Here is a 27,728-nt window from a genome sequence, read left to right as displayed (position 1 = left end):
CTTTCTTGCATGGCAAGCTGTAGAATCATGAGTGTTACTGAAAGCTCCTTTTTGCCTCCATAATCACAGGGCTAATAGCTGGTTATGCCTCTTTCTCTCATTCTCATGGCTCTCATCACTTGTTTCCCTATCTTTATGACTTCTAAATTGGCTTGCTGCAATCTATGATACAAAATTGCTTGGAAACTGCTGAAAGTGCAGCCCTCTTTCTGGAGAGTGTTTTGCCACAGGAAATACAAAGCACCCATTGTCTAACAGCTCTAGTGGCATAATTTTTTTTCACTCTAGGCACGGTTGATATAGCTCTATGACGACCTACATAATTTAGCTCTCTAGCAACACCAGTTTTGTGTGTGATCTTGGGCACACTGTAACTTCTTTTAGCTTCAGCCTTGCCTGCACAGTGGAGATAATGATATTTACTAACTAATAATTGTAATATGGTAAGTTCCGTGAAATATTTCAGCTGTGATAGGCACACACCACTGTATACCTATGTAGTGTTTGTATTAAATTGTACCCAAATTAAATGCCTTTAATTTGTAACATCCTTTGTGACAGGGTGCTGTTCTTTGACTAGCATTTTCAATTTACTATCTTCCACAATGCTCATTAAATGGCATGCTATACATTTTAAACAATAATAATAATAATAATCATGGCTTTTACCTGGATGGGAATTCTGCCTTACAACTCCAGAGTATTTTGACTTGTCAAACTTTGGTGCATTGTCATTAATATCCTGAACATTAATAGTAATAGAGAAGGGACCTTTCACTTTCTCCCCTTCTTCATTCAGAGCCTCCACCTAATATTGAAAAGAGAAGGGAATGGCCAGGATAGATTTTCACTTAATTGAGTTGGAAAATTATATAACCAGCAGATTGATAATGAAGACAGTTGGAACCTGATCGTTTTCATGTGAAGATGAGACTACATAACAGTTATGATAGCTGCTGCTGAGGCATACTGAATAAATCTTAGTACCACCAGATTTCAAAGTGAATTTCACTGGAATGGAGTATCCCTAGCCAAACACCCCTACTGTAGTTTTGGGCGGGTGGTGGGGTTGTTTGCTTTTTGTTTTTGTTTTTGTTTTTTCAGGCATCTTTAGTCGTGACACTGTTCATTGGGTGGTTTTCACTGTGCAGTACACCAACAGCATAAAGTATCCCTCAGTGGTCGTGACCTTGTTCAGTAGCAGTCTGATCTCCATTGTGGAGACCACTCAGATCATAGTCCTGGAAGGTGCTGGACAGGAAAGAATGCTCAGTACCTTTCAGGAGCAATCCCTTAGTTCTCTTCTTCTTCATATAGAAATGTATGCTATCCAGATCACAATGACAAAAGCATCGGTATGTGTCTACTTGAGTGTGCTATTCTACACGTGGCCAGAAAAAGTAAACTGAGCCACAGGGTCAGCCTAAGGAATTAGCCACAAAACAGAGTGGTGGTAGAGGTGTCCAGGATGCGTTAACTTCAAATTTTGGCAAACAAAAAAAGTTATCACACACCCCGCCTCCCTTTTTAATCTGCCCTATTTCTCATTTATTTCACCTGTAGCCTGTGGATTGCTTTGTTTTCCCTGTCCAGGGACCCGTTGAGATACAGATAGCCATCTGATGAAATCTCAATGATGCCATCTTTTTCACCAGACAGCCTCAAACTGACAGTAGGCGGATCGACTGTAAACTAGAGAGGAAAAGAAAAAAAAAATCAGGGAGAAAAGGGTCAGGAAAATGTGGAGAATTTAACTTACTTAATTCACAGTTTTTCAAATTCATTGACTGCACTGCTCCCTGTCCGAGTTAGGCAAACGATATTCAAATACTCTGGTGTGTTTCCTGTCTTGAATCAGTTAATGAGTCAGCGTTCACATTACTTGCCCAGTTCCCAGGAAGGTGAGGTGACCAGATGTCTCATTTTTTTAAGAATTTAAACCCCGCCTGTGTTCAGACTTTTGCTTAAAATTAGGCATATTGTCACACATTTTCCACCTCCCCCTGTCAGCACTGGTGGGTCCTGCTGCTGACCAGATCCCTGCTTGCCAGCCACTCGGTGGTTAGTGGTAGGGTCTGGTGGCTTATGGGGGGGTCATGCAGGGCAAGGCTGGTGATGGGCCAAAGCCACAGCATATGGGCCATGCCCTCTCCCTGCTGACCCATCAGCACAGCCCCTGTTGCCTGCCAGTCCTGGCCAGCAGGCCTGCCCCGGCCCTGTCTCCAAGCTCTGTTGGCGGCATTCTGAGGCAGCGGCCGGTTACGCGTCACCTCTCCTGCCCATGCATTTGCTCTTCTCGCTGCCCTCTCCCTCCTTTGCCGCTTCACCAGCCCCTCCCCTCCACCCTCCACTGCTCCTCCATAGGTCTCCCGTGCACTGGCAAAGTGCACCCCATTCCTGGCACTGTGCAGAGAACCAATTTCAGTTCACCAATAGCCTGGCCAGCAGGCTCCTTTCTTCTCTGCTGCTACCGGGTGGGCTGGTGTCCCTAAGACCCTCCAGCCATGCATGTGTCAAAGCCCAACAAAGCGCTGACACAAGGAAGCCTCTCCACCCTCATCCAAGTTATGCAGTGGTTGGAAGGGAAATTATTTTTCGTCTGTGTGGGCCCTGACCTTGTAGGCTCCACAGCAGCCTCCTGAGCTTCCTTTCTGGCCAGGCTGGCTGAAGCCCCTACAGTCAGGTTCCCTAGGCCTGGTGCACAACCACAATGCGTCCTTTGGGTTTAACCCATTCCTACTTGCACTTGAGCCAAGAACTGAAAGTGGCTGGATTATGTCAGTGGCCAGCAGCAGCCTGGTAGCGTTAGCTGCCTTTTGACACTGTATGGACAGCAAGGGATGGACTTTTTCCAGCCATGAGAGCTGGGGAACAGAAGAGATGAGTTCCGCAAAGACATGGGCCAGGCCATCCCTCCTTCTCCCTGTTCTCCCCTTGAGGCTGGAAGCAGCTCCCATCCCTTTGCATAGTGCTTTGCTCCAATCCCTCAGACAGAGACAAACACCTGCAAGACCTTTACCAAGCTTTCCTGAAACTATAATACTCACCCGAGAAAGTGAGGAAACTGATCAACAGAACCAGATGTAGCAGGTGGCTTCTGGGTACACAAGACAGGACCAAAAAGGAAAACAGCAGAACACCACTAGCCATCACCTAGAGTCCGCAGCTAAAACCTCTCCAGTACATCATCACTGATCTCCTACCCATTCTGGACAAAGATCCTCCACTCTCACAGACCTTGGGAGGCAGTCCCGTCCTCATTTACAGACAGCCCACCAGCCTGAAACAAATTCTCACCAGCAACTATAGACCACAACACAGTAACTCTAAACCTGGAACCAATCTCTGCGATAAACCTTGGTGCCAGCTCTGCCCACATATATATATATATATATATATATATATATATACACACACACACCAGCGACACCATCACAGGACCTAACCACATCGACCACACCATCAGAGGCTCATTCTCCTGTACATCCACTAATGTAATATATGCCATTGTGTGCCAGCAATGCTCCTCTGCCATGCACATTGGCCAAACTGGAGTCTCTACGTAAAAGAATAAATGGACACAAATCAGATATAAGGAATGGTAATACACAAAAACCTGTAAGAGAACTCTTCAGTCTTCCTGGACACTCAGTAGCAGATTGAAACATAGCCATCCTGCAACAAACGAACTTCAAAAACAGACTCCAAAGAGAAACTGCAGAGTTACAATTCACTTGAAAATTTGACACCATCAATCAAGGATTGAACAGAGACTGGGAATTGCTGGCCAACTACAAAAGCAGTTTCTCCTCTCTTGGTGTTCACACCTCCACATCAGCTGCTGGAAGAGGTCCACATCCTCCCTGACTGAAATGACCTTGTCAGTTCTGGCCTTCCTCTTGGTTGCACTCCCTTCTTTTCATGAGCCTGTATATTTAGACCTGCCTCAGGAATCTCCCCTACACTGCATCTGATGAAGTGGGTCTTTGCTCATGAAAGTTTATGCTCCAAAAAATTGGTTAATCTATCAGGTGCCACAGGGCTTCCTGTTTTTGCAGCTACACACTAACATGGCTACCCCGCTGATACTTAAGTTCAGAAGCTCAAGTATGTCCAGAAAAGGGGCTGTCCTCCTATGTGTGATGGGGACTGTGCGTTTGAGTCTGACTTCAGAAGTGATCAGAGAAATAGTTGCTTATGGTTCAGAGACGAAAAAAAAATACCCTTTAGGTCTTACCGTGGCATCTCCTGCAAGCTGCTGGTTTGGTGGGGAGTGACTAAGACAGACTAGGACTTAAGAGCTGCGTCTACATGTGCACGCTACTTCGAAGTAGCGGCACCAACTTCGAAATAGCGCCCGTCGCATCTACACGCGTCAGGCGCTATTTCGAAGTTAACTTCGACGTTAGGCGGCGAGACGTCGAAGTCGCTAACCTCATGAGGAGATAGGAATAGCGCCCTACTTCGACGTTCAACGTCGAAGTAGGGACCGTGTAGACGATCCGCGTCCCGCAACGTCGAAATTGCTGGGTCCTCCATGGCGGCCATCAGCTGGGGGGTTGAGAGATGCTCTCTCTCCAGCCCCTGCGGGGCTCTATGGTCACCGTGGGCAGCAGCCCTTAGCCCAGGGCTTCTGGCTGCTTCTGCGGCAGCTGGGGATCTATGCTGCAGGCACAGGGTCTGCAACCAGTTGTCAGCTCTGTGGATCTTGTGTTGTTTAGTGCAACTGTGTCTGGGAGGGGCCCTTTAAGGGAGCGGCTGGCTGTTGAGTCCGCCCTGTGACCCTGTCTGCAGCTGTGCCTGGCATCCCTATTTCGATGTGTGCTACTTTGATGTGTAGACGTTCCCTCGCTGCGCCTATTTCGATGTTGGGCTGAGCAACGTCGAAGTTGAACATCGACGTTGCCGGCCCTGGAGGACGTGTAGACGTTATTCATCGAAATAGACTATTTCGATGTTGGCTGCACGTGTAGACGTAGCCAAGAACAGTTGCAGTGGAGTCAGACTGGGTCCAAAGCATCTGTCCTGTTCTCCAAGCACAGCAGTGGTGTGTGTCCATTAGCCTGGCTGGAGACAACTACCTGTCCCCCAGCCTGGATTAGCCAGCCCCAGTCCTGCACCAAAATCAGATAGAGAGATCCAGCAGACTGTAACACTAGAACTGGTGGGTCACATGACAGGTTATTTTGTCTAAAGCATTTCTGAGTTATGGATATTGATACCCATAACACAATTTTCATAAAGCATGGGGGTGGAGTCTGTGACAGGATTGCTCAGACTGGGAGTGTTGGAGGAGATTCTGCTTTGCTTCCAGACCCAAAGGTTTTAGTCCTTTGAAGTCCTTTAAAGTCTACTAATTAATGACAAACTCAGTGTGGCCTAGTGAGTAGCCTCTGGGGCTTTACTGTGCATCCAGCTGGATCCCCAGACTCAGGATGATCCAGGAGAAGACACTCAGAGGATTACCATATAAAGAAGAGGCCACCCCTGAGTCCTGGCTGCCAGCTCTTCTGCTCGGACCTCAGGGCTGGGGGCAAGGCCCATTGCCATGGTGTATTTGGATAAGAGCTGAAATATTCATTAACCCGAGGTGTAATGTGTCTGATTCTTTGGAACAGGTAGAAATTTCTTATGTGATTAATAAATCTTCAGTGATCCTCATCACTTTTCATATTGGTATCATGGTGGTGGTCTAATACCAGATTGCCTTAAGGCAACTGTATTTAGGCTTCTGATATGGCTTCCATTTATGATGGAAACTGTTTTGTTATGGCTTGATGAATATTACTATTGGAATAGTCACCAGTCTTAGGGAATGGCTCCCCATAACTTGCAGTTCAGCCTTATTGGAGTAACCCCAGCTGGCTCCCTTGGGAGGTCAATCACAGGAGTATTTCTTTTTAACAGGGGTTTGGTCAATATGATGTTACTTTGAACATTTGCGCAGCATAGTTGTGATTAATTGTAGTTAAACTTGCTTGAATATGAGTAATTGTTCCAGCTGTCCCATATTCAGGGTAAGGAAATATAGTCACCTTAAGAGAAAGTAAATATCTGAGTACAGGAATGCAAAAAATATAACACACTCATCCACCATCCTGTTGAGCATTGTCTCCACCATTCATCTTTCACAAGAAATAAAGCTTATGATATTTGAGTGACTATCATTGCGGTAAACAAAAGGAAATCAGGTAAAATGCATTTCCAAGGCCAGAAAATACCCTTGTGACAATCTAATCTGGCCTGTTGTACATCATAAGCCATTGAAATTCCCCAAAATATTTCCCTTGGAACTAGAGCATATCTTTTCCAAAGCCAAACAATCTTGAATTCCAGTGATGGAGAATCAGTCACAGTCCCTAGCTCCATGGTTAATTATCCTCATTGTCAAAAGTGTGGGTGTTATGTCCAGTGTGACTTTTTTTCTAAATTCCATTTCCCATTGAAACTTGCTATGCACTAGTCCAATGGAGTGGACACAAACTGCATATAATGCCTTAAATTCTCACTCTAGGGACGCTGATTATAGCAATAGCCATTTTAGATGTATAATTTAGAGTTTACTTGATAAATGACGATGCTTTACATTTTATCCGCAAGCACTAAATTATCAGATAATGAGAGGCAAAGTGTCTATCACAGCACATCTTGGGGCTTCTACTCCTATCAAAATCGACAGCAAAACTCTTATTGAGATCAATGACACAGGATGAGTTTTTTGAACGAAGAGCTAACACTCCGAGTTAATGACTACCTGGTATATCAGCTGAACTCCAGTTGTACCTTCTTGAACAGGGAAAGTCATGTCTTGCAGAGGTCCTCTGAGACGCAATTCCCTCGGATCATTGCATGCAGCCTGTGGGCGGGAGGGGAGGAAGATGATCAATACCTTTTCTGTGGCTAGCTGCAATTTGACAGTGGCCCTAGCATCTCAGCAGAATAAAAAAGAAGCTTTAAAAAAAATCACCCTAAAATAATGGTAAGAGAACAGTGCTGAGAATGGCTGGCTTAGTTTTTAATGTAGATCCATTTTTGAAGTTAATATCTTTTTTATTTTATTTCAAAACATTTATTTAAATGTCTTTTTCTGCAGTAAACCCTGACTTAATTAGAAGTCGCATGATTAGTTTGCAGAAGGAACCAATCTGTGTGCACAAAAGGACAGAGGGCTAGATTGAGACCACACATCAAGCCAGAGCGGTCGCTAAGCATTTTAGCGCCTGGGGTGAGCAAGCGTACTTATGCTCCCTAGGGGCAATGAGTGAGGGGACATGCAGAGTCAGTGCCCACCCCTGAGATCTCTGCTTCCATTTAGCACAGGGCTTTTCAAACTGTGGGTCACACACACCTGAGGTCACAGATTGAATACCCTCACCCCTTGCCAGGAGCCACTGGATCAGCCTCTGGGTGCCACCCAGGCCACTCAGGCCCCTGGCTCTCCGGGCAGTGAAAACCCAGATGCTGGCCGGCTGCCCAGCAGCTTTCCCTGTCCTGCTCCCTGAAAAGGGCCAACCGTGCACAGCCAGGTGCTCCATGGGCAGAGCGGGTGGCACTGCTCAGAGCCATGCCATGATGCACTATTACCTCTCTCCCAAAGAAGCCCCGTGCTGCCCAGTGTTGCCCCTAGAGTCAACCCCAACTTGCATAGCCGTGTTGCCAGGAGATGTTCCCTGAGGCGCTTGCTCACAGCCAATACGCCCTATACATTTTCCATCCATTAATGGAATAAATTTTGTGATGTGCACCTAGGTCTGTGTGGCTCTGCACCAGCAGTAGAAACACACGCTGCTGGCTGCAGCTGCTGGGCACTCTCTGCTAATCAGCTGGGCAGCATTGACTCTCTCCTGGGCGTCTGCCCCTGCACTCAGCTTACAGGGAGCACTGCTCGCAGCTGCAGCGCATATGTAGAGCCGGCAGGGCCGAAGTGACAGCTGGCTGTAAGCAGCATTGTGGGGCCAGCGCTGGGCTCCTGAGCGGGAGAGGCACGAGCACATCAGGCAGAAGCGACACATGGGGGAGGCTGCACAGGGGTCATGTGCGTCCACCCCCAAGTGTCAGCCCCCCTGCACTCACCATCAGCACCGCACCCCTTCTGGTGAGTGTGGGGACAGTCCCACCTCTCCTCTGGAGCGGCTGTCAGGCTGAGGGGAAGGGCCTGCCCCTGCACTCACCAGAAAGGGTGCGGTGCTTCTGCAGGCAGAGGCGAGAGGGGGCAGAGCAGGGGGAAGGTGCAGTGCAAGAGTGGACAGAGGGTGGGGCATGGGTGGAAAAGGGGCAGAGGGGAGGAGCACAAGCCAGGCATGGGTGGGGAGGGGGCAGGGCAGGGAGGTGGCCAGTGCCAGTGCCCCACCTGGAATCCCTGTTACTAGTTGCCTCTGACGTCAGGGTGCAGCTCAATGCTGTGCTGACTGGCCAGCCAAAATAAGCCAGTGGGTTGAGCTGCGAGCAGAGAGGGCCGATGCCTAGCGAGTTTCTGGAGGCTGGTGCTTAGCTTCAGAGAGCGAGGAAAAATTACTTTCAAAATGATGGCCAATCCCCTTCAAAGTGTAGACTTGTGGCTTCTGTCACCGGACTTCAGAGAGCCATATTCTTTTTTTCTAGCTGTTTAAAACTGACTTGTGTTCATGTTACTGGCTGAAAAACCTAAACTACACACAGTACAGCGCTGGTCTTCCTGCGTACTTCACTTCTGAGAACATAATGTAAACACACTGCGGTAGTTATCCACTTTTTAACAGGCTTGACGTGAGATGTAAATACCAATGTTCCAGCACAACATATGTAGTTCTGACCACACCTCCCTAGCTGCAGACATGCTGTTCAAAGTTTGTTTCCTGTTCTAATACATGGCTGTGTTATTAAAAACCAAATGAAATCAGTTTCCTGAAGCAGCTTTTAGCATATACACATTGCTGTTCCAATTTTTACAGAACATTTTTAAAAGTGCTTCTAGTGGATTAATAACGTGAAAATATTCAGAGTAACCATAATGCAAATCATTTCCTTCCCATTACCTTTTTCAGTTTCGCTGAGGAAAACACAAAATGACAACTGATCACCATAATGGTAGCTGATTAAAATAAGGGCGTGGTATGTGATGCCAATGCAACATCCTTAATAAAAACATAACACCAAGTGGTTTCTATAAGAATTATACACAAAAAACTATATTAAAAGATACTCAAAATTTGGAATGGCCAGAGTAAAGATTGCCTGGCAGCCATGGTTCAACCCCTTTGTGTACATGTATTATGAGAGTGTCTAATTTCATAATTACACATTGGTATTTCCACAAGATCGGTGCACAGGCTGGATCTGCTTTGGAGATGAACCAGGGCTGTATAGAGAAGGTGGGTGTTGTCTGTAGGACCCTCTGACTCATTTGTTGCAGAAGCTGGAAAGTGAGTGATGAACAAGGCAAGCGATTACAGAAAGAGGAAGGTTTCGTGATTAAGGCAGTTGAATGCCACCCTTGGAAACAGGATTCTAGCCTTGTCCTTGCCACAGAATTCCTGTGTGAATGCTAAACAAGGTGCTTAAACCAAACTTTTCAAAGGTGGTTATTAATTGCATGTTCCTCCTTTTCTTGGTGCCCAATTTGAGACCCTGTGGCTTGTCTTTCAGAGGTACTGAGCACTCATAGCTGCCACTGAACTCAATAGGAGCTGTGTTTTGATCATGTTAGGTACTATCTAATGCTAAGAGCACTGAAAAAAATAGGTTCTAAATATCTCAAATTGGACACCCAATTAGTGGCAACTTTGACCTTAATCTCCCTGTGCCTCATTCTTCATCTATAAAACCAGCACATTTCACAGGGGTTTTGTGATATATCGGCACCATCAAAAACCTGTGAGAAAATTAATTTCTGTCTTTAGATGAGAGTTTGAAGACTGACGATAAATCAAAAAGTTTAATAGCTCGTCATTAAGTGGGCACTGGTCATCCTACGCACTGAATGAGCAGGAAACCTGTATGTGATCACGTAGTTAAGGACTGCCTCATAAGGCATTAGCAGAACTAATTACACTGGACTAAAATCTCTTTTATTCCCAAATAGTGTTCTCATGAGGAGTTATACCAGCATTGCTACAGTAATATAAGAATAGTGCTGTGTTCCACAGGTCAATTTCCCTTTGGAGAAAAGCCCTGTGAGTGAGTATTGTCCATAGGATGCCTTCTACCATAGATAAGATCAAGTCCCCTGTGAAGAAATTCACAGCGGAAATCCAGAGTCACGGGGATAGTGCCACAAAGGCATTTTGGCCCACAACTGTGTCAGATGCCCATGTCCAAAACTTAGCCCCTTAAAACCCTCACTCAGCTGCCATCTCACACTGTAGGTACCTACATTTCTGCCATAATGCTCCTCCACACACACCTAGAATCTTCAGTGAGCAGACACACGGCCTCCTGAGTAAATCCTGCCTCAGTCTCAAACCTCATTTCCAGTGGGATCCTCAGGCCATGTCTTCCCATTGATCAGTCTGCAGGGCCCAGTGCTACTATGGGCATTTGGAGAGGCAGGTTCTCAGTTTCATATGCTCCATCTGCATGATTTACTCCCAAATCTCCCAGGACAGCCCCCAGGCTACTATGGGATATTCTGGGGGTGGGGCTGTTTTTCTCTATCTACCCCCTTGAAATTCTTCTACTTTGTATAAATAAGTACAGTCGTTGGAACAGGGACTTGTGTCTCCCGTATCCTACATGGATGCCCTAACTCCTGGTCTCGCTCACACTGGCCCACTGAATAGTTCATTATTTTAACAGAGTGGACGATGCTAGCCCCTGGGGATTGTGCAAAAAAGTGCAGCTGCACTAGAGACAAATGTATTCGAAGTGCATGCTTCCATTGTTACCTTCCAGGGAAAGACTGTGTACAGGCTATGACAGAGCACTTGCTAGGCTCAGTACCATCTCCCAAGATGTGCTACTGTGCTGTGTTTTAGGTCAGGTGACAGAATGATGTCCATAGAGCTGTGCCCTTGACGTACACAGTGTTTGTGCTCTGTTATGCAGGTCGGCTCAGGGAGTTCAGAAGGGCTACTCAGGACGCAAGGTTCCTCTCACCAAGAGAAAAGGAAACCGAATCCAGCCTTATAGGTTGTAAACTGTTTTGCTGCTGTTTTGTTGGTGACCATTGCTTTTGGCAGGATTTTACTTTATCACGTTTTATGGGGTGATGTGCTTATTCTGAAGACACAAAAGCTAATACTGTGTAGTCTAACTGAAGGGTTCAAAGTTAGCTCTTGTATCAAGCAACAGCTATCTCTTCCTGTCCATTCCAATATCTTTATGTGAGCCATTAACATTTCCTAATGCAGCCTATCTTGTGAATCATTATTCATGGACCAGCAAGGGAGAGCTGTTTGTCTTTTTGCTCCTGCATCCGTTGGGCAGTTGCTACGATCCTATACAAACTGACAAGAGCCACTGCAGTAAAATTTGACAAGATCTGTAAGTGCGTACGTAAACGATATAGTTCTAAAGTTTAAGAGGAACAAAGGGGTGGGTTTCACCATTCTATGTTCACACAAGTAATCTACTGAAGACAGTAAGATTTCTTGGGAGTAATTAAACTGAGTGATTGGGCAGCAAAATGGCAAATGAAATTTAATGTGGGTAAGTGTAAGGTAATGCATGTTGGAAAAAATAACCCAAATTACACGTACAACATGATGGGGTCAAATTTAGCTACGACAGATCAGGAAAGGGATCTTGGAGTTATAGTGGATAGTTCTCTGAAGACATCCACGCAGTGTGCAGCGGCAGTTAGTAAGGCAAATAGGATGTTAGGAATTATTAAAAAAGGGATCGATAATAAGACAAAAGATATCATACTTCCCCTATATAAAACTATGGTACGCCCACATCTCGAGTACTGCGTGCAGATGTGGTCTCCTCACCTCAAAAAAGATATATTGGCATTAGAAAAGGTTCAGAAAAGGGCGACTAAGATGATTAGGGGCTTGGAAAGGGTCCCATATGGGGAGAGGCTAGAGAGACTGGGACTTTTCAGTTTGGAAAAGAGGCGATTGAGGGGCGATATGATAGAGGTATATAAAATCATGAATGGTGTGGAGAAAGTGAATATAGAAAAATTATTTACCTTTTCCCATAATACAAGAACTAGGGGACACCAAATGAAATTGATGGGTAGTAGGTTCAAAACTAATAAAAGGAAATTTTTCTTCACACAGCGCACAGTCAACCTGTGGAACTCCTTGCCCGAGGAGGCTGTGAAGGCCAGGACTCTATTATCGTTTAAAAAAGAGCTTGATAAATTTTTGCAGGTCAGGTCCATAAATGGCTATTAGCCAGGGATAAAGTATGGTGCCCTAGCCTTCATAACAAGGGCAGGAGATGGATGGCAGGAGATAAATCACTTGTCTTCTGTTCTCCTTCTCTGGGGCACCTGGCATTGGCCACCGTCGGCAGATGGGATGCTGGGCTTGATGGACCTTTGGTCTGACCCAGTATGGCCATTCTTATGTTCTTCTTATGTTCTTAATGATTATGCTAGACTCCATATTTGAGGCACATTGTTTTATTATAATACTGGGCCATTTCCACCTTGCTGAATAGACCTTGTCAGCTCTGGCCTTCCCTTTTACTGGAACCCCACTCTTTAAATACCCCTCTGAAACCACCCACCCCACCACCACTCATGCATTTGATGAAACGAGTCTTTGCCCACAAAAGCTTATGCTCCAAAATATCTGTTATTCTATAAGGTGCCACAAGACCTCTTGTTGTTTTATTGTAAGTTTGACTCTGGATTTAGGGTCTGAGTCCATCAGCCTGTACACACAGCAGGAATTTCTTTCAGGTCCAAAGGCTTGCCCTCATAAAAGAGGGTTACCAAAATACATAAAGGTTTAGGACCTAGATAATCCACTGAAAAATTATTTAAAATGAATAAATGAAGTTAAGTAAAATAAAAAATAGGTATGCTTTAAATGCTACAGCACAGTATGTCCTAGGAAAATGCATTTATATAGCAGCAGAAGTGTAAATTCTGACAGAAAGCACTATGATAGTGTAAAAAGTCACTATGTTGGATTACATAGGATGATAATCATTTTGAAATCTTTAACTAATGATGTTCAACAACGACAGAGAGAAATGTTATGATGTCTTAAACTTTCTCCCTTAGCAGATTCAGTTACTATAGAAGTATAATTTCAAAGCTTGTCACAAACTTTTTAAAAAAATGACTGACATTAACTCTAAACTTTTGAAGAAGGGCAAGACTGTCCAGTATTTATGTCCATTGGCAGCATTATACACATCCTATACAGAATATGCCACCCATCCTACTTTTATATTGAAATTCTATTTATGAAAAGATAGTTTAAAGGCCTGGACAGATCCGCTGCTATTCATAGGTTTTTACCAACTAAACAAAAGGAAAAAAGCAATCACTCACCAGGTGAAATACCAGGAGATAGAATAGATGAAATCCACAGAGCTTAATCATCTTGATGATTTCTTTTATTTTGGCTGCTGGGAATGATTAGATAATAGTTTACAATCCGTTCATCTTAGTCCATCAGAATTATCATTTCTTATATTTATAACCAGAGACTTAACCCAAACTTTGAATGCCCCAGTGCTAAAAGGTAAGCTCCCAAGCCTGTATATCGGCACCTAAATTAAAGCTGCATGATTTTCAAAAGGACTGAGCACTCCTCACTCTCAATGACAGATGTAGTTCTGTGCTCTTATAGATAAGGTCACGATTCAGAAGCGCACTGTAAGGAACCCAGCTCTGAAAACTGTAGGCTCAGCTGTGTGCATCATTTTTTATCATTAGTCTAATGGCTTGATGGCAATGGAACTGGCTTCTCCTCAGGTTAGAACACTTTCACACAGAGGACAAGACCCCTTCACTGAAGCAGTGCTGCTGTAACCACCCATAGGTGGGCTTGAACTTGGGATGGCTGGAGCTTAATGCAGGAGTTTCTACAATTTGAGCTAAAAAGCCAACGGGCTCTCAGCTAAGGCTGTAGCCAAGACTCATTCTTTCTCTCTGTAAGTGGTCTAGGTGCTGCTACATGGGACTGTGAACCACACCCCTATGTGCATGGGTTACATGGACACGTAGTGAGAGTTAGTGTTACAAAAAATAATGGCAGCCTCTGTTCTGACAATCCAGGTTGCAGTCAGGAGTGTTCAGTCCCTCTGCATCTTAGTTCTCCCCCATCCCCAGCACATGCGTAAGCTACCAAGCCCCAACCACCAAGAGGGAAGAACACATTGCGCAGGTGGAGATTCCCTCTTTTCAGGGCTTTCATCCCATTTCACAACCTTTTTCTTCTCTACAGCTCACAGGCAGCGGGAGTTCCAGACTTACGCATAGGACCTACAGGGCCCTGCGCTGGTGCCCAGCACTCTGACACAGAAGGCTGCATTTGTTTCACTGCACACAACCAGGCTATGCATGAGGAGCTTGACTTTGCACCCCCACCAGCGTTCCCTGTAAGCTGAGCACTTGGGTGGCCACTCAGGAGAGACTGATGTGCCTCCTAGCTCATTATCAGAGTGCCCACAGCCCCAACAGCAGATATTTCTATTGGCGGGGCACATCCACACATGCCACGGTGCACATAACAGAAATTGTATGAGAGGGAACACTGATCCCCACCCTCCCCTACAAGTTGGCTTTAGTGATACAAGTAATTCAGCTGAACTCAGCGGGGCTATTTGCATGAACAAGGCCTACGAGCAAAGGTATCGACAGAAGAAAACCGAGCTCCCTGAAAGCATGGGAAATGGTGAGTTAGAAAACCAGAGAATTAGCAGTTGCCAGGAAATGGGTCCCTATCCCACTCAGTTGTCAGGTGTCCATTCTCCTGACAAAGGGAGAAGTGAAGAAGCCGACTCACTGCTGCATATGGGGCAAAAGCCTCTGGGGTGTGGGTGGAGGAGTAATGAAGGAGAAATCCGAGCAGCAGCCAGACTTGGGGAGATGGTTTGAGCTGATCTTTATGTCACCTTACTGATGGAATTCTCCCCCCACCACCTTTCTTTAGTAGAGCCAAATTCCAGGAGGGGGGCTGAGTTTGACTACACAAATCATGAGGACTGCGGGAGTAGAAAACGTTGGCAGAGGCACTGCTTATTCAGCTCATTACATACAACCTCGTCCACTCCAGCGGTGTAGCCACAGGTGAGCCAGAATGGGCTGAAGCCCAGCCACTTTGCAACCAGCCCCTCCCCCACACCAGAGCAAATCCAACGCTCTAGCTGGGCAGCAGGATGGAGCGTGTGGGGCTTGCCCTGTTCTGCCCAGTGAACCAGCTGAGGAAAGGGGACAGTGCTCTGGGGCTTACCCTGCTCTGCCCCAACAAGCCAGTCAGGGAGCAGGGCTGGGGTGCCGGGGCTTACCCCATTCCACTCCAGTGCTCCAGCCAGGGAGCGAGATCAGGGCTTCCCCCATCCCTCCCGTCCCACTTCCCCTCACCCCCTATTCTTGTCCATCCACTGAGAGTCAGGGCCCACCCGAGTGCACCCTTCTGGCTATGCCACTAGTCCACTTAAACCTACCCCTTTTTGACTGAGAAATAGTCATAGGAGAGATACAGCGGCTTGGTAAGTTACAGTTTGGAGAAGGCTTACTTTTACCAACTTGAACATAATTCCTTAGCAAGCATATTTACAAAACAAGCCACTGTACCAGCTGGTAAAACCTCGACCAGAGCTTTGATTAGTGCTGATTTCATCATCATAACTTGCACACCGTGAGGTGGGACCAGTACTTCTCGGACGGCTAGAGGCTCTTAAGAGATTTCTCCAACTCCAGCTTTCCCAGGAGTCAGAAGCCCCTGAAATGTACAACCCGCTATCATCCAGAAAACCTCAGAAATCTTGAGTCCAACTGATTCAGCTCCAGCTGGTGGGAATGCAAAACCCACTCAGACTCAGAGACAGGGTTTAGCTAGCTAACCCAACCCCGCAGGGGTAAGCAGAAGGAGCTAGATCTATCCAAGCTCCTTCCAACACATGCACACACACACAGAGAGAGGGAGAGAAATGATAGCTGAGATCCAGGCGGAAGGTAGACTCCATTTATTTTCCCCCACTTTTTTCCCCTCAACCAATTTATATATTCCTAATGATCTTTTTTGTGATTTCTCCACTTAAAATGAACTATATGTGATTTTAGGATGGCCAATAATATGCCAATATACAAGTAACTTTTGGAAGTAAACGTTCTGTGAGCATAGCACATACTTGCAGATGAAGAATTAAAAAGTAACAGTGTACACGTACAGTTAAAAACATTTAAATGCCTATTTTAAATATATAAAGCAGACATTTAAATCTGTTTTAGAGAGTCAAGTTTTAAAGTATAAGCCACATTGCCTTCAAGGAGAAAATACATCTGCATCAGATACAAACCACTCCTAACACCAGAAACACAACTTTGAACAGAGATTTGATTAGTGCTGATTTCTTCATCATCCGCTTGCACGCTGTCTGGTGGGACCAGTATTTCTCAGGTGACTAAAGGCTCTGACCAGATCTCTTACATTTTGGCATGAACAGCAGTCACAAGTTCCTGAAAGGTACAACCCCCTATTGTCCAGGAAAAGGAAAAGTGTAGCCAATCAAGTTGCTAACTTCACCAAAAACCCAGCTCCCTGGCTTCAGCACTTAAATTTTTTTCCCCAGAGAAATGTTAGCTAGATCACCTCTTACCTTTAGTATGAAAATTTTGTTTCTCAGAAATATATTTCCCTCTTTAAGACTTTGGAATCACCTGCTGTGGTGAAGGATGTCTGTCTGTGTATCTCTGTGCAGTTTATGTTTCGCAGATTCTCCCTACAGGTAGAGTCAAACATTAACTACATTGACTGATTATTGATCCATTATGACTAGGTGTGGAATGAAATGGCAGCTCTGAAAGGAAGTAGAATAGCCATGAAATAACGTACTCCAAGCATTTTTATTTACCTTTGGATTTTCAAACCAAACTCCACTTTTGAGTAAGAGTTCAAGGAGCTACAGCTAACTAGTGACTTCTCTCCACCACTGTTTGTAAGAGAGGAATCAAGAAGGGCTGTACAAAGGGCACTATTCTTCCGGGCAGATAACCTCTTTCACTTTGTGAGTAGCACCAATGACTCAAGATGAGAAGACAATTGGACATGAAAGTGACTTGTCTTGGATCAACACCGATTGAAATAGAGTCTGTTCACTGGGAATAGTGCACCGGACTGGGATTTGGATATCTGGGTTCAGTTTCCAGCTCTGGCACAGATTTCTAGGGGCTTAAGTTTGGGCAAGTCGTTTACATCCATCTGGAACTGGGGATAATATTTCCTTCATGCTGTCTTTTATCTTTCATGTCTGTGTAGATTTTATACTCTTCAAATCAAGGAATACCTTTTACTTCTCATATGTACAATGGCTAGTACAATAATATGCTGAGTTTACTAGGGCCTGTGTTGTTGCTGCAATACAAATACTACATACAAATAGCCTTGAAACTACACTCAGTAAGAACGGTATTTTTTTAAAATTCTACCATGTAGTGTTCTAGGCTTCTTTTTATTCTACAGTAACTCTTTCATAGTCGGCATTCTATTAACCAGAACTCTCAAATAACCAGCATTTTAACCATCAGTAAATTTTAGTTACATTTTCCATAAGTACCGTATAGTGAAAGTAAATACAAATAAATACAGTATAAGTTTACAATGTACAATACTACTGTGGTTGGTAAATAAAGTAAAGTACTCTGCATACATTTTTGTTTAGATATTAAGAAACAATCTTGTTTTTCTTACTACTATGTATTACTAGGTATACCTATCTATTATCCAGAATATTTGAATAGCCAGCAGCCTCCCACTCCCGCGGCTGCCCGACATGAAAGAGTTTACTGTAATTTATCACTTTGCTTTTCATTTCATATAATTTAAATCCGTACTTTCCTTGTCCAATATTTTGAAACAAATATGCAGCTGTTTACACCTTATTTCAGATTTAACTTCTATCTTAGCTTTCCTAAATATCCTATCCCACTCTTGCTGCTTTATTATTTCTGTAATGTCTGAAACATTTCCTGAATTCCTATTCTATATTTTCAAAAAACAAATTTTAAATCTATTCAATTATTTGGTTTACAGTCCTATAAAATATTTGTTTTCTGTTTGGACTCCAAATCACAATCTCAACCTGAAATCAATATTTTAATATTTATTCCTAGAGGAAGAGTTTTGATTCATGCTTGCCAACAGCAACTGTATGTTTTGGCTTATCCCCATAGATTCACAAAGGATGCTGGCCCGCTCAAAACTGTACCTAAAAAGCAAGGTAGCTTGAGAACATGATACAAAACTGATTTCTTCCTTTATCTAGTAGATCGCTCCTTAAACTAATTGGAAGTAAGGTATAACAATAGTTATAATTATAGACGGAGATCTAGATACAGATGGTGAGTGAGACAAATCCATTCTTGGGGTAAATAGTTCGAAGTCAAGTGTCCTGCACTAAGTTTGAGACTTTTAATTTCAGTCACAAGTGAATAAAACCATAAAACTATTTTCATTGTAATGTATTATAATTCAAAACAGTAAAGTCTCATTGGCTATGACAATCAAGTGCACATAAACAAAAGACAGAGTAAAAATCAATACTCTTTTGCAACTATATGCATTCAGAGTAACCGATGAATTAGAATTCTAAGATGCCATTATTAAGTGATATAAAATGACTCTATTCCAGAGATGTATGTTGAGAATTCAGTTTAATCGAATGCATACACAGTAAGAGGTTAGAAAAATGTTTGTTGGTGGCGATGATTTACTTTTTAGACATCATGGCATCTTGTCAGGAAGATCTGCTTGCCTCCCTTCGTCTTTCCTTGACCAAAGTAACTTCTTGGGTGCAAAGCTACTGCCTCCTGGTTGTACCCACACAAGAAAAACAATGTCATGATGTCAACAACATTACAAAGTCCAGAAGCACTTAAGGCTTTTCAGCAATCATAGCATGGTACTACAGATTAAACTGCAATAAGAAACTCAATATAGAGGGGGTTTCTTGTGCTGAAAAAAGCCAAGCGTTCAGGTATTTATGTGATTCATTGTTAAGTGAGTCAGTTTTTCCAGAGACAGTACTTCTTGCCTCTTTGCTCATATCCTATTCACTCTATCAATTTGTCACCACTGACCTTCCTCCCACGCCTCTAGTTCTCTTTTGCTAGTCCATTTTCTGTTTTAGTTTTACTCGTCCCCTTAATTAAGCTGCTATTGTTGTCCATCCTTCTCTTGCACAATTGGATGAACGTTTACACCCCTAGCATCGTTTCTTGTCTATAATGAGATTATTGTCACTTTTCTGAAACCTTTTCAAAATGTATTGGTTGTGCACATTTCTTTTGTAGTCACATCATTATGATCTGCAGTGAACCAGCACCAAAGAAGGAGGTGCTAGACTTTAGCTGCTCTTATTATCCATGTAGGTTGTCATGTAATGGAGCCAAATAACTCTTTTGGAATAAATAGTGCATGTTCCAGTGACTGCTGTTATTTACACTATTTATTGTAAGAGAGCCAAAAGAGATTAAAAGCTTGTGTTTCAGATTGAAGTTGCACAGAACAGCACCGCTGTGCATTAGAGAGATTCGTGTTCTTGAAACATTCTTGTGACCCCTGTCTAAATCTAGCCCAGACTTGGGAGTGACATATACATCAGTTTTAAATTGTATATTTTGACGTTTATTAACATCTGGTAGTTAAAAATCGGGGGAGGGGGGCATTTTTCATTTATGAAAACATGCCTCCTAATGTGAAATTCAAGGCATATCATGAAACACAAGAGCTTGTGAGAGTTCCCTTGTTTTGGTGACTGGAGTGCCTAGGGGTCCTTCTCATCCTTTTTCCTTGTGAAACTATCCCTCAAAATGCAAACTGATCTTTAGGGTTACAATTTTGCAACTGCAAATTTTTATAAAGATCATGGAATACTTGTAGGCCCAATAGTTGCCCAGCTCTGGACTTTAGAACCTACGAGACCTACAGCCATAGGGCACGCCAAATATCCCATCTTTTGGGCAGGAGTGACTTGAGGCCTAGTTAGATATTAGAAGCATCCCAAACTCCTTTCCCACCTTGCTGCTTGTAGTCGAGATGTTATTTGGTCAAGTAATCACTGTGGCCTCTAGCCACAAGATATGCAACTGACTGGTAGAAGAGGCAGTCCAGACAAGTGGACTAACCATGAGATGTAAAGCGAGAGACTCCTGTTCTCTAATCCCAGTTTGTGAAGATTAGGGTTGCTCCCTAAGAATCATTTATCATATTGATCCCCAAAATCTTAGGCTTGTTGCCATGCACAGAAGCATATTCACAGTAGACAGGGGTTAATTAATTTGGGTGGAGCCTGTAACATTGCTACCCACTATAAATCTCCAAGCCCAACTCTGACAGTGACAGCAAGCGATCAATCCAAAGCTCTTCTGGGCTCATCTCAAATGCATTCTGGTTACTGTCTACTGAAATGACATGATTTGTTTTCATCATATAGATATAAATGAATTAAACTATACTAAGAATTAAACATGGAAATGCAGCGTTTGTTCGCTGTATGACAAACCAGCTTGAGCCACTGGGTTAACTAAAAAAAAAATCATAATATTTTCCCCATGAAATTTGGTTGTCAAGGAACCCCCCTGAGATGGGGTCCCTCTGCAGGTACATCGAGTGCACACTGAGGGGCATATATCTACATGAATTCTGAATTGCAGCAAAGGTATGGAAAGCATAAATGGCCTGCTCATCTCTCATTTCAATGGGTGTTCCATTAGGAATAATGTCTGGTGAATATCAATTCATTTTCATTGGGAAAATACCTGCTTATCCGTTATGTGGCCCCTAATCTGAGTGGAAATATGTGCCCTGGGTGTGGCAATGCATAGCATTTGCAATATGATACACTTGAGAAGGGTTACTATATATGGACCTGAGCCCTATGGGGAACTGGCAGTATGCTTTAAAGAGCCTAATAGTGCATGGTACTCAAACCACAAATCACTAATTGGCTCAATTCTGAGTCTGAATGTATCTGTTGTAAGAGAATTTCTATATAGTATAGGCTTGGCCTAACTCAAATAGTCTATGTTTTATGCACATGAGTATGCATTTACAATATCAGGCCCTCATTCTACACAATTTTCTTTTCTGTTTATGCACACATTCATAGCTGAAGTTATTTACAATAGACATAATTTAATGTGCCATTTGCAACATGTCCTATACTTACAGGAAAATACCACAATAATTTTAACTATCACATGTAGTAAATATCCAGTTGTTCTTGGCTGACTGTATACATGGTATTGAGTGAGAGCCTGTGGGACTACTTGTGTGAGCAAGGGTTAACTCACATGAGTAAAGATCTGTGTTATTGTACAGTAAATCTATAAAAACAAAGAACAGCAGCTCCTTATAGGCCAGATCCTATTAACATCTACGTGTTCCCTGCAAGATGCTGAGTGCACTCACTTCAGCTAATACTGAGAGCACTCAGCAGTTCTCAGGTTGAGGCCCTAAAGAAGTGGAATATGAAATCTTCCTGCAGTGAAGTGTTTCCTCCTTATGGTTAGACACACTTCCAATAGTTCTAAGTTACCTTCAGTTGTGAACAAACACATTGCCTTCGAACTTTGCCTTCCTACATGCGTTTTAAGAGCCTGATGAGATGTCAACATTTTGCCCTAATTGTTTTACAAGGAAGCAAACTTTATTCAGGTTGTCTCCCTCTTTGCAAACATGGGGTTTTCAGCCTGTGAATACTGACTAGGTGGATTAGCGCTATTATTTGGATCACAGGTAGTTGCTGGATTGGGCCCCTGTGCTTTATATTGCAACCACATGTGACAGCTTTCTGCTAAGCCACAAAATAGCCAGTTTACAAAGCTTGTGATTTTCATAACATGCCTACACATTGCTGAATATTAAATTTTAGCAGAAGAGTGTAATGGTTCAAATGCTTCCAGATAAGAACTTAACTGTCCGACAAAGCAAAGGGGCCTCAGCTGGGGAGCACGGTTCCCAACATTGAAGTGATCTGGAAATAAAAGGCCTGTTCCATCTTTTGATTTGTTTCAACTGGAGACAGGTAATTAAGCTGTGCATGGTACACAAATTTGCAAATCACCTTTATGCTGTTTAACAGAATGGTTCCTACTTTGCCTTAAAATAATATCTACTAATGGATACATTAGCTGACAGATTATAGGAACTTTCAGTACATCAGACCATGGCATTGAATATATACCGCATTAATTGTCAGGCCCCCAAACCCATGACTGGCTGTAAAATGAAATTTTTAAAAAAAAATAAACTTGTGGGAGGCACCAGAAATGCATATGGAACACCAGGCACAGATGCTTTTATATGTGTTTCGTGAGCACAACAACAGGCTGACTGTCTTAAGAAGCAGGGAAAACCATAAATGAATGTGTTGCAAGCTCCATCCAGTCGCAAATCTTAGGCATAATACAGAAAACTGGTCGGGGGGAGTGGAAATCAGAGATTTGAATAGTATTTAGGGATAGAAGAGAAAAACAATGAAGTGGAATCATCAATCTTTTTGCATGTTGTTGGGGAGGAAGCATTGGATACTGATGACAACTTTAATTTTGAAGCAGGTGTAAAATCTGACAAGACGAGGATTTCAGCCATTGAAATGGTGCCACATCCCAGTCAAAGAAATGTGAATCACTGGGAATTCTTGAAGACAAGATAATGAAAGGCCCAAAGAAATAAGCAGTTGCTGTCCAAGTTAAGAGACTATTGGAACTGCAAATATGAACTTTTTGTGACAAACAGGCTGATATTTAAGGGCAATAAGGTTGTAATTCCAATGAGCTGCTGAAAATAAATTCTGCATCGATCCATGAGGGTCAGTTAGAAATCAAGAAGTACAAACAAGCGTATGATGTGCTGTATTGGCTGCAAATCAATTGCAACACCACTAATGTCACAGAAAACTGGTTTTTATGATTGAAATACAAGCCATACCAAAACGTAGACCCACTGAGCCCTTACCCGGTTCCACAAAGGCCTTCCAGGAAGGTCAGCGTTGACCTGTTTGCCTGGCAATTAAAGTATTTGTCACAGATTATTCTCTGCATCCAAATATTTGCACCCTGCACAGTACTAATAGTCAGTCAGTGATAGAAGTTGTGAAAGGAATCTTCTCCCAACATGAATTTCAGATAAAGCCTTTGGCAATAACGGAGCACAATTTTCCAGTGCAAATTTAAGACAATTTGCCAGAGATTGGGACTGTCATCACAAAAAATTAGGTCCCAATTACCCTCAACTAAATGGATTTGAGGAAAATCCAAACACAGTAAGGCTCTTGATCCTGGGGCGGATTTGTTTAAAGTGTTACTATTTTACTGAAGTACACTCCTGGAGAATGGCTTCTCTCCAACTCAGCTGTTAACTGGAAGAATGATCGGAGCTAAATTTGACAATTATGGACAACTTGCTAAGATCACGTAACAATGCAGCTATGCAGAAGATGAAAGAAAATGCAAAGTGGAAGCAAAAATATTTATTATGACAAAAGGGCCTGTGGTTGCTCATCTCTCAATCCAGGTGATGATAGAGTGCCTGAGAAATCACTCCTTTCATACTGGGGCCAAAGGGGTACCATTAAAGTATACCAGCAGCCCAGATTTTATAGAGTCCAGACAGACCAGAAGGGCACAATAGCTGTAACCACAAAGCTCTGTGGCTCTGGTAACAATGATCCAAACTGCCGGCAGCAGTATGCAAATGGATGCTCTGAAAATGTAAATGGATGCTCATTTGCATATTTGCTTTCCAGCAGAGGCTGCTTCCGACACAAAAAAACAGAGTGCATATGGTTCTGCCAGCAAAATCCCACTCACCCCCGCCTTTGTCAGCTGCCTCTTATGCCTGGCCAAATTAAAGCATAAGAGGCTGCAGACGAAGGTGGGGCATCACTGGCAGAACCACATTTACGCTGCTTTTTTTCTGCCAGCATCAGCCTGTGCCGGGGAGTGAATATGCAAATGAGCTGCTACTTACATTTTCGAACCCTCCTATTTGCATACTGCTGCCAGCAGTTCAGGTCAGTGCAACCGTAGCCTATGCGTAACATCAGAACGTTACCACACAGTGGCAGTATCTGAGGAATCTGGCATTTCCCATCTGACTGACTCCGAGTGACCCTTTATCATCAACACACAGAAGAGAAACTATCAAGAACAAGAGAACAACTTAGATGCCAATACTGGGAAGGTCAACTGTGAGATTAAGCATCCTGCAAGACTCTCAGAGATTGGCTGACCTGCATGGGGAAGGGGAGTGATGAAGACTCACTCCAGAGTGATGTGCTGGTCACCTCTCCTCTCGCTAGGTAGTTGACATATTAACTTTATGGAAGTGACCTATATGGGTTGAGACTTCAATGCATACATTATTACATAGTGATTAATTTGGGGAGGAGGGTTTAAAAGGGAAGATGTGGAGATATCTTTCATTAAGATTATAATTTAGAGACACTCCCTCATAAAGGACAATATAATGAACATAGACGTTCAGAGATGTGCCCTGCAGGTCGGATTGGGAACACCGTATGTCTGTGTGCAGTAGTTCACCAGACATACTCTCAAGTTTGTTTTATTAAGGTTTTATTCCTTTATCATTAAGTGGTTTGCTGTTGAATGAACCCCCAAATCAACACACACACAACTTTCCTTTACAAATTACACTTGAACAACAACCTCCCTAGCTCTAGCCACTCCCCAACTACCTTAGAGCAAGAAAAAGCCAGACAGACTAGTTCCTGTATTCTCACTTGGATCGAGCATGCCTCATGCTAGTCTGCTTCATGCATATCCACTTTCTAGTTTCAATATGTAGCAAAGGGGTGATATGTCTTTTAAATTCCACCCCCCAGTGGCAAGGGCGTACTTGTGAGGTAAATAATAGCTGTATCACGAGGCAACCAGGGATGTTTTTCTTCTTCAGAAGGAAAGCAATGGAGCTTTTCACCTGCTTGTTATATAACACATCACTTCAGGTATTTAGTCAGATGATGAGTCAACAAAAGGTTATGACCTAACCCTACAGAGAATGACTCAAGGGATTAATCCTTCCTTCAGATGAACTTTCTTGAGTAGACACTTGCAGAATCTGGCTCAGTGTCTTTCTTGTGTAATCCCGCATGCACTGAGACCACTGACAAGGGAGAGTGAAGTCTGTGTTGCGCAGCCTTACCTGAGGGGCAGCTAGTTTTTAGCTCATGTGGTAGAGCGCAGGGCTTTAGCCCCTAAGGTTGCAGGTTGATTCCCTCCTGCCTGATGACCTGGGCCTGTTGGCCTTACAAGTGGGGGTTCATCCACAATGAAGTGCTGGAACAGCTCAGAAGCCTGGGACCTGCTTCCTCATCCAAGGGAGTTATGTAACCCCAGCATTACAGTTAGATTGGAGGCTTATAGCTTTTATGTGTCAAGTATCAGAGGGGTAGCCGTGTTAGTCTGGATCTGTAACAGCAACGAAGGGTCCTGTGGCACCTTACAGACTAACAGAAAAGTTTTGAGCATGAGCTTTCATGTTGCTCAAAACTTTTCTGTTAGTCTATAAGGTGCCACAGGACCCTTTGTAGCTTTTATGTGGTTTCTTCAAATATTCTGTTTTCAAAATGGATTCCATGAATGGTTTCCATTTTGAAAGACAGACATTGATGTGAGTTTGTCGTCTTCCCCCAAGTAAGGTGGGAACATTAACACACAAAAACAAGGACGAGAAATTGACTTTAGTCTGCCCAGAGACAAGAGGATATATAAAGGGGCGGAGACCGCACTTCAGGGCCTCATTTTCTTGCTTCCTCTCTTGCACTTTCTAGCGTCCTCTGTCAGGAAGATCATAGCCTTACTCGATGGTTCCTATCTCCAGCCCAGAACATCTCTGAAGGCTAATCCCTGTGTTCTCCTTTCACCTGGGAAATGGTACTGTCCGATTCATCTCTTTGAAATTTCCTTTGAGGGTTTAAACTAAGCTCACATCTGAGCCGTTGTTTAGTGTATTGTTTTATGTTATAGGGAGTCCTATTTCAGTTATTGTGTTGTATTATATTGTTCATATCGTAAAAATAAAACCTTGTTATCTTTACTCCACTACCTTGTCATAACTACACAACCCATGACAGAGGCGAAAGGGGTAGAGCCTTGCAGACTAGCCCATCTTCTGATAAATCCGTAATTCTGTCTTGGATTAACACCAGAGGCACTGAAAAGAGAGAGTGAAATCTCCGCCCTACAGTCTTAGCTGAGAGCCAGCTACCTTTCACCTCATGCAGGAGAGCATTTGGCTACAGCCCCTTCAGTCACAGGTTCATTTCCTTCTGCTAACAGCCTGGGTCTGTTGGCCTTACACTTGCAAGGCTGATGCATGAAAGGAAGGCAAGCAATAGCTGAATAAACAAGATGCTGCAGGCTGCACATTCCTGTTCCGGCACCTTCAGGACCTGAGAGATCTCGATTCAGAGATTTTGCTGGACCGGGGAGGTTTATGCTTCCCTGCGGGCCCCACTCCTGGGCTCCTTTCTGGGCTGTTGGCCTGCTCCCAGCTGTCAGCCCCAGCCACCTGACTGCCACCAGTTTTCTGCTCCCCAGCCATGACTCCTGCTTCCTGGTCTCTGCCAGCTCCCCAGCCCTGGCTGCTGCTGGCTTCTCAGCCCCACCCCCAGTTTCCTGGCCCCAGCCAGGGCTCCAGCGGCAGGACTATGGATGTTGCTGAACCAGAGAATCAGATTTCAGAGGTTCAACCTGTATTTTAACAACTGTTCCCGTCTTTTCAGATTTCCCTTTTGAATTTTAATTTGCAACAAGAACCTGAGTCCGTAGTCCTTAAAAAGGAAAGTTTTGCTGGTAGAAGAAATCATAGAATACTAGGACTGGAAGGGACCTCGAGAAGTCATTGAGTCCAGCCCCCTGCCCTCATGGCAGGACCAGGTACTGTCTAAACCATCCCTGATAAGACATGTATCTAACCTGTTCTTAAATATCTCCAGAGATTGAGATTCCACAACCTCCTTAGGCCATTTATTCCAGTGTTTGACCACCCTGACAGTCGGAACTTTTTCCTAATGTCCACCCTAAACCTCCCTTGCTGCAGTTTAAGCCCATTGCTTTTTGTCCTACCCTCAGAAGCCATGAAGAACAAGTTTTCTCTCTCTTCCTTATGACACCCTTTTAGATACCTGAAAAAACGCTATCATGCCCCCCGCTTAAACTTCTCTTTTCCAAACTAAACAAGCCCAATTCTTTCAGCCTTCCTTCATAGGTCATGTTCTCTAGACCTTTGATCATTCTTGTTGCTCTTTTCTGGACCCTCTCCAATTTCTCCACATCTTTCTTGAAATGTGGTGCCCCGAACCGGACACAATACTCTGAGGCCTAACCAGCACAGAGTGGAGCTGAAGAATGACTTCTCGTGTCTTGCTCTCAACACACTGGTTAACGCATCCCAGAATCAAGTTTGCTTTTTTTGCAACAGCATCACACTGTTGACTCATATTTAACTTGTGGTCCACTATAACCCCTAGATCCCTTGTAGCCATACTCCTTCCTAGACAGTCACTTCCCATTCTGTATGTGTGAAACTGATTGCTCTTTCCTAAGTGGAGCAGTTTTTGCATTTGCCTTTGTTAAACTTCATTCTGCTTACCTG

At 43.7% G+C, this 27,728-nt stretch overlaps 1 protein-coding gene across 1 annotated transcript in view; it reads right to left on the bottom strand.

The window, feature by feature from the left end:
• Nucleotides 1–13,483, bottom strand: part of CDH17 (cadherin 17) — a 48,505-nt gene extending 35,022 nt beyond the window's left edge. The window contains exons 1-4 of the mRNA XM_074985703.1: nucleotides 13,433–13,483; nucleotides 6,755–6,856; nucleotides 1,558–1,692; nucleotides 670–808 (exon numbers count right to left, since the gene is read on the bottom strand). Coding sequence (XP_074841804.1) covers nucleotides 670–808; nucleotides 1,558–1,692; nucleotides 6,755–6,856; nucleotides 13,433–13,483 — 427 coding nt within the window. The remainder of the gene's footprint in view (nucleotides 1–669; nucleotides 809–1,557; nucleotides 1,693–6,754; nucleotides 6,857–13,432) is intronic.
• Between the last annotated feature and the right edge of the window lie 14,245 nt (nucleotides 13,484–27,728).

Source organism: Carettochelys insculpta, chromosome 2, assembly GCF_033958435.1.
Source record: "Carettochelys insculpta isolate YL-2023 chromosome 2, ASM3395843v1, whole genome shotgun sequence".
Classification (NCBI taxonomy): Eukaryota; Metazoa; Chordata; order Testudines; family Carettochelyidae; genus Carettochelys; species Carettochelys insculpta.
Note: the sequence above shows the minus strand (reverse complement) of the source record. Positions and strands in the feature narration are given on the sequence as shown.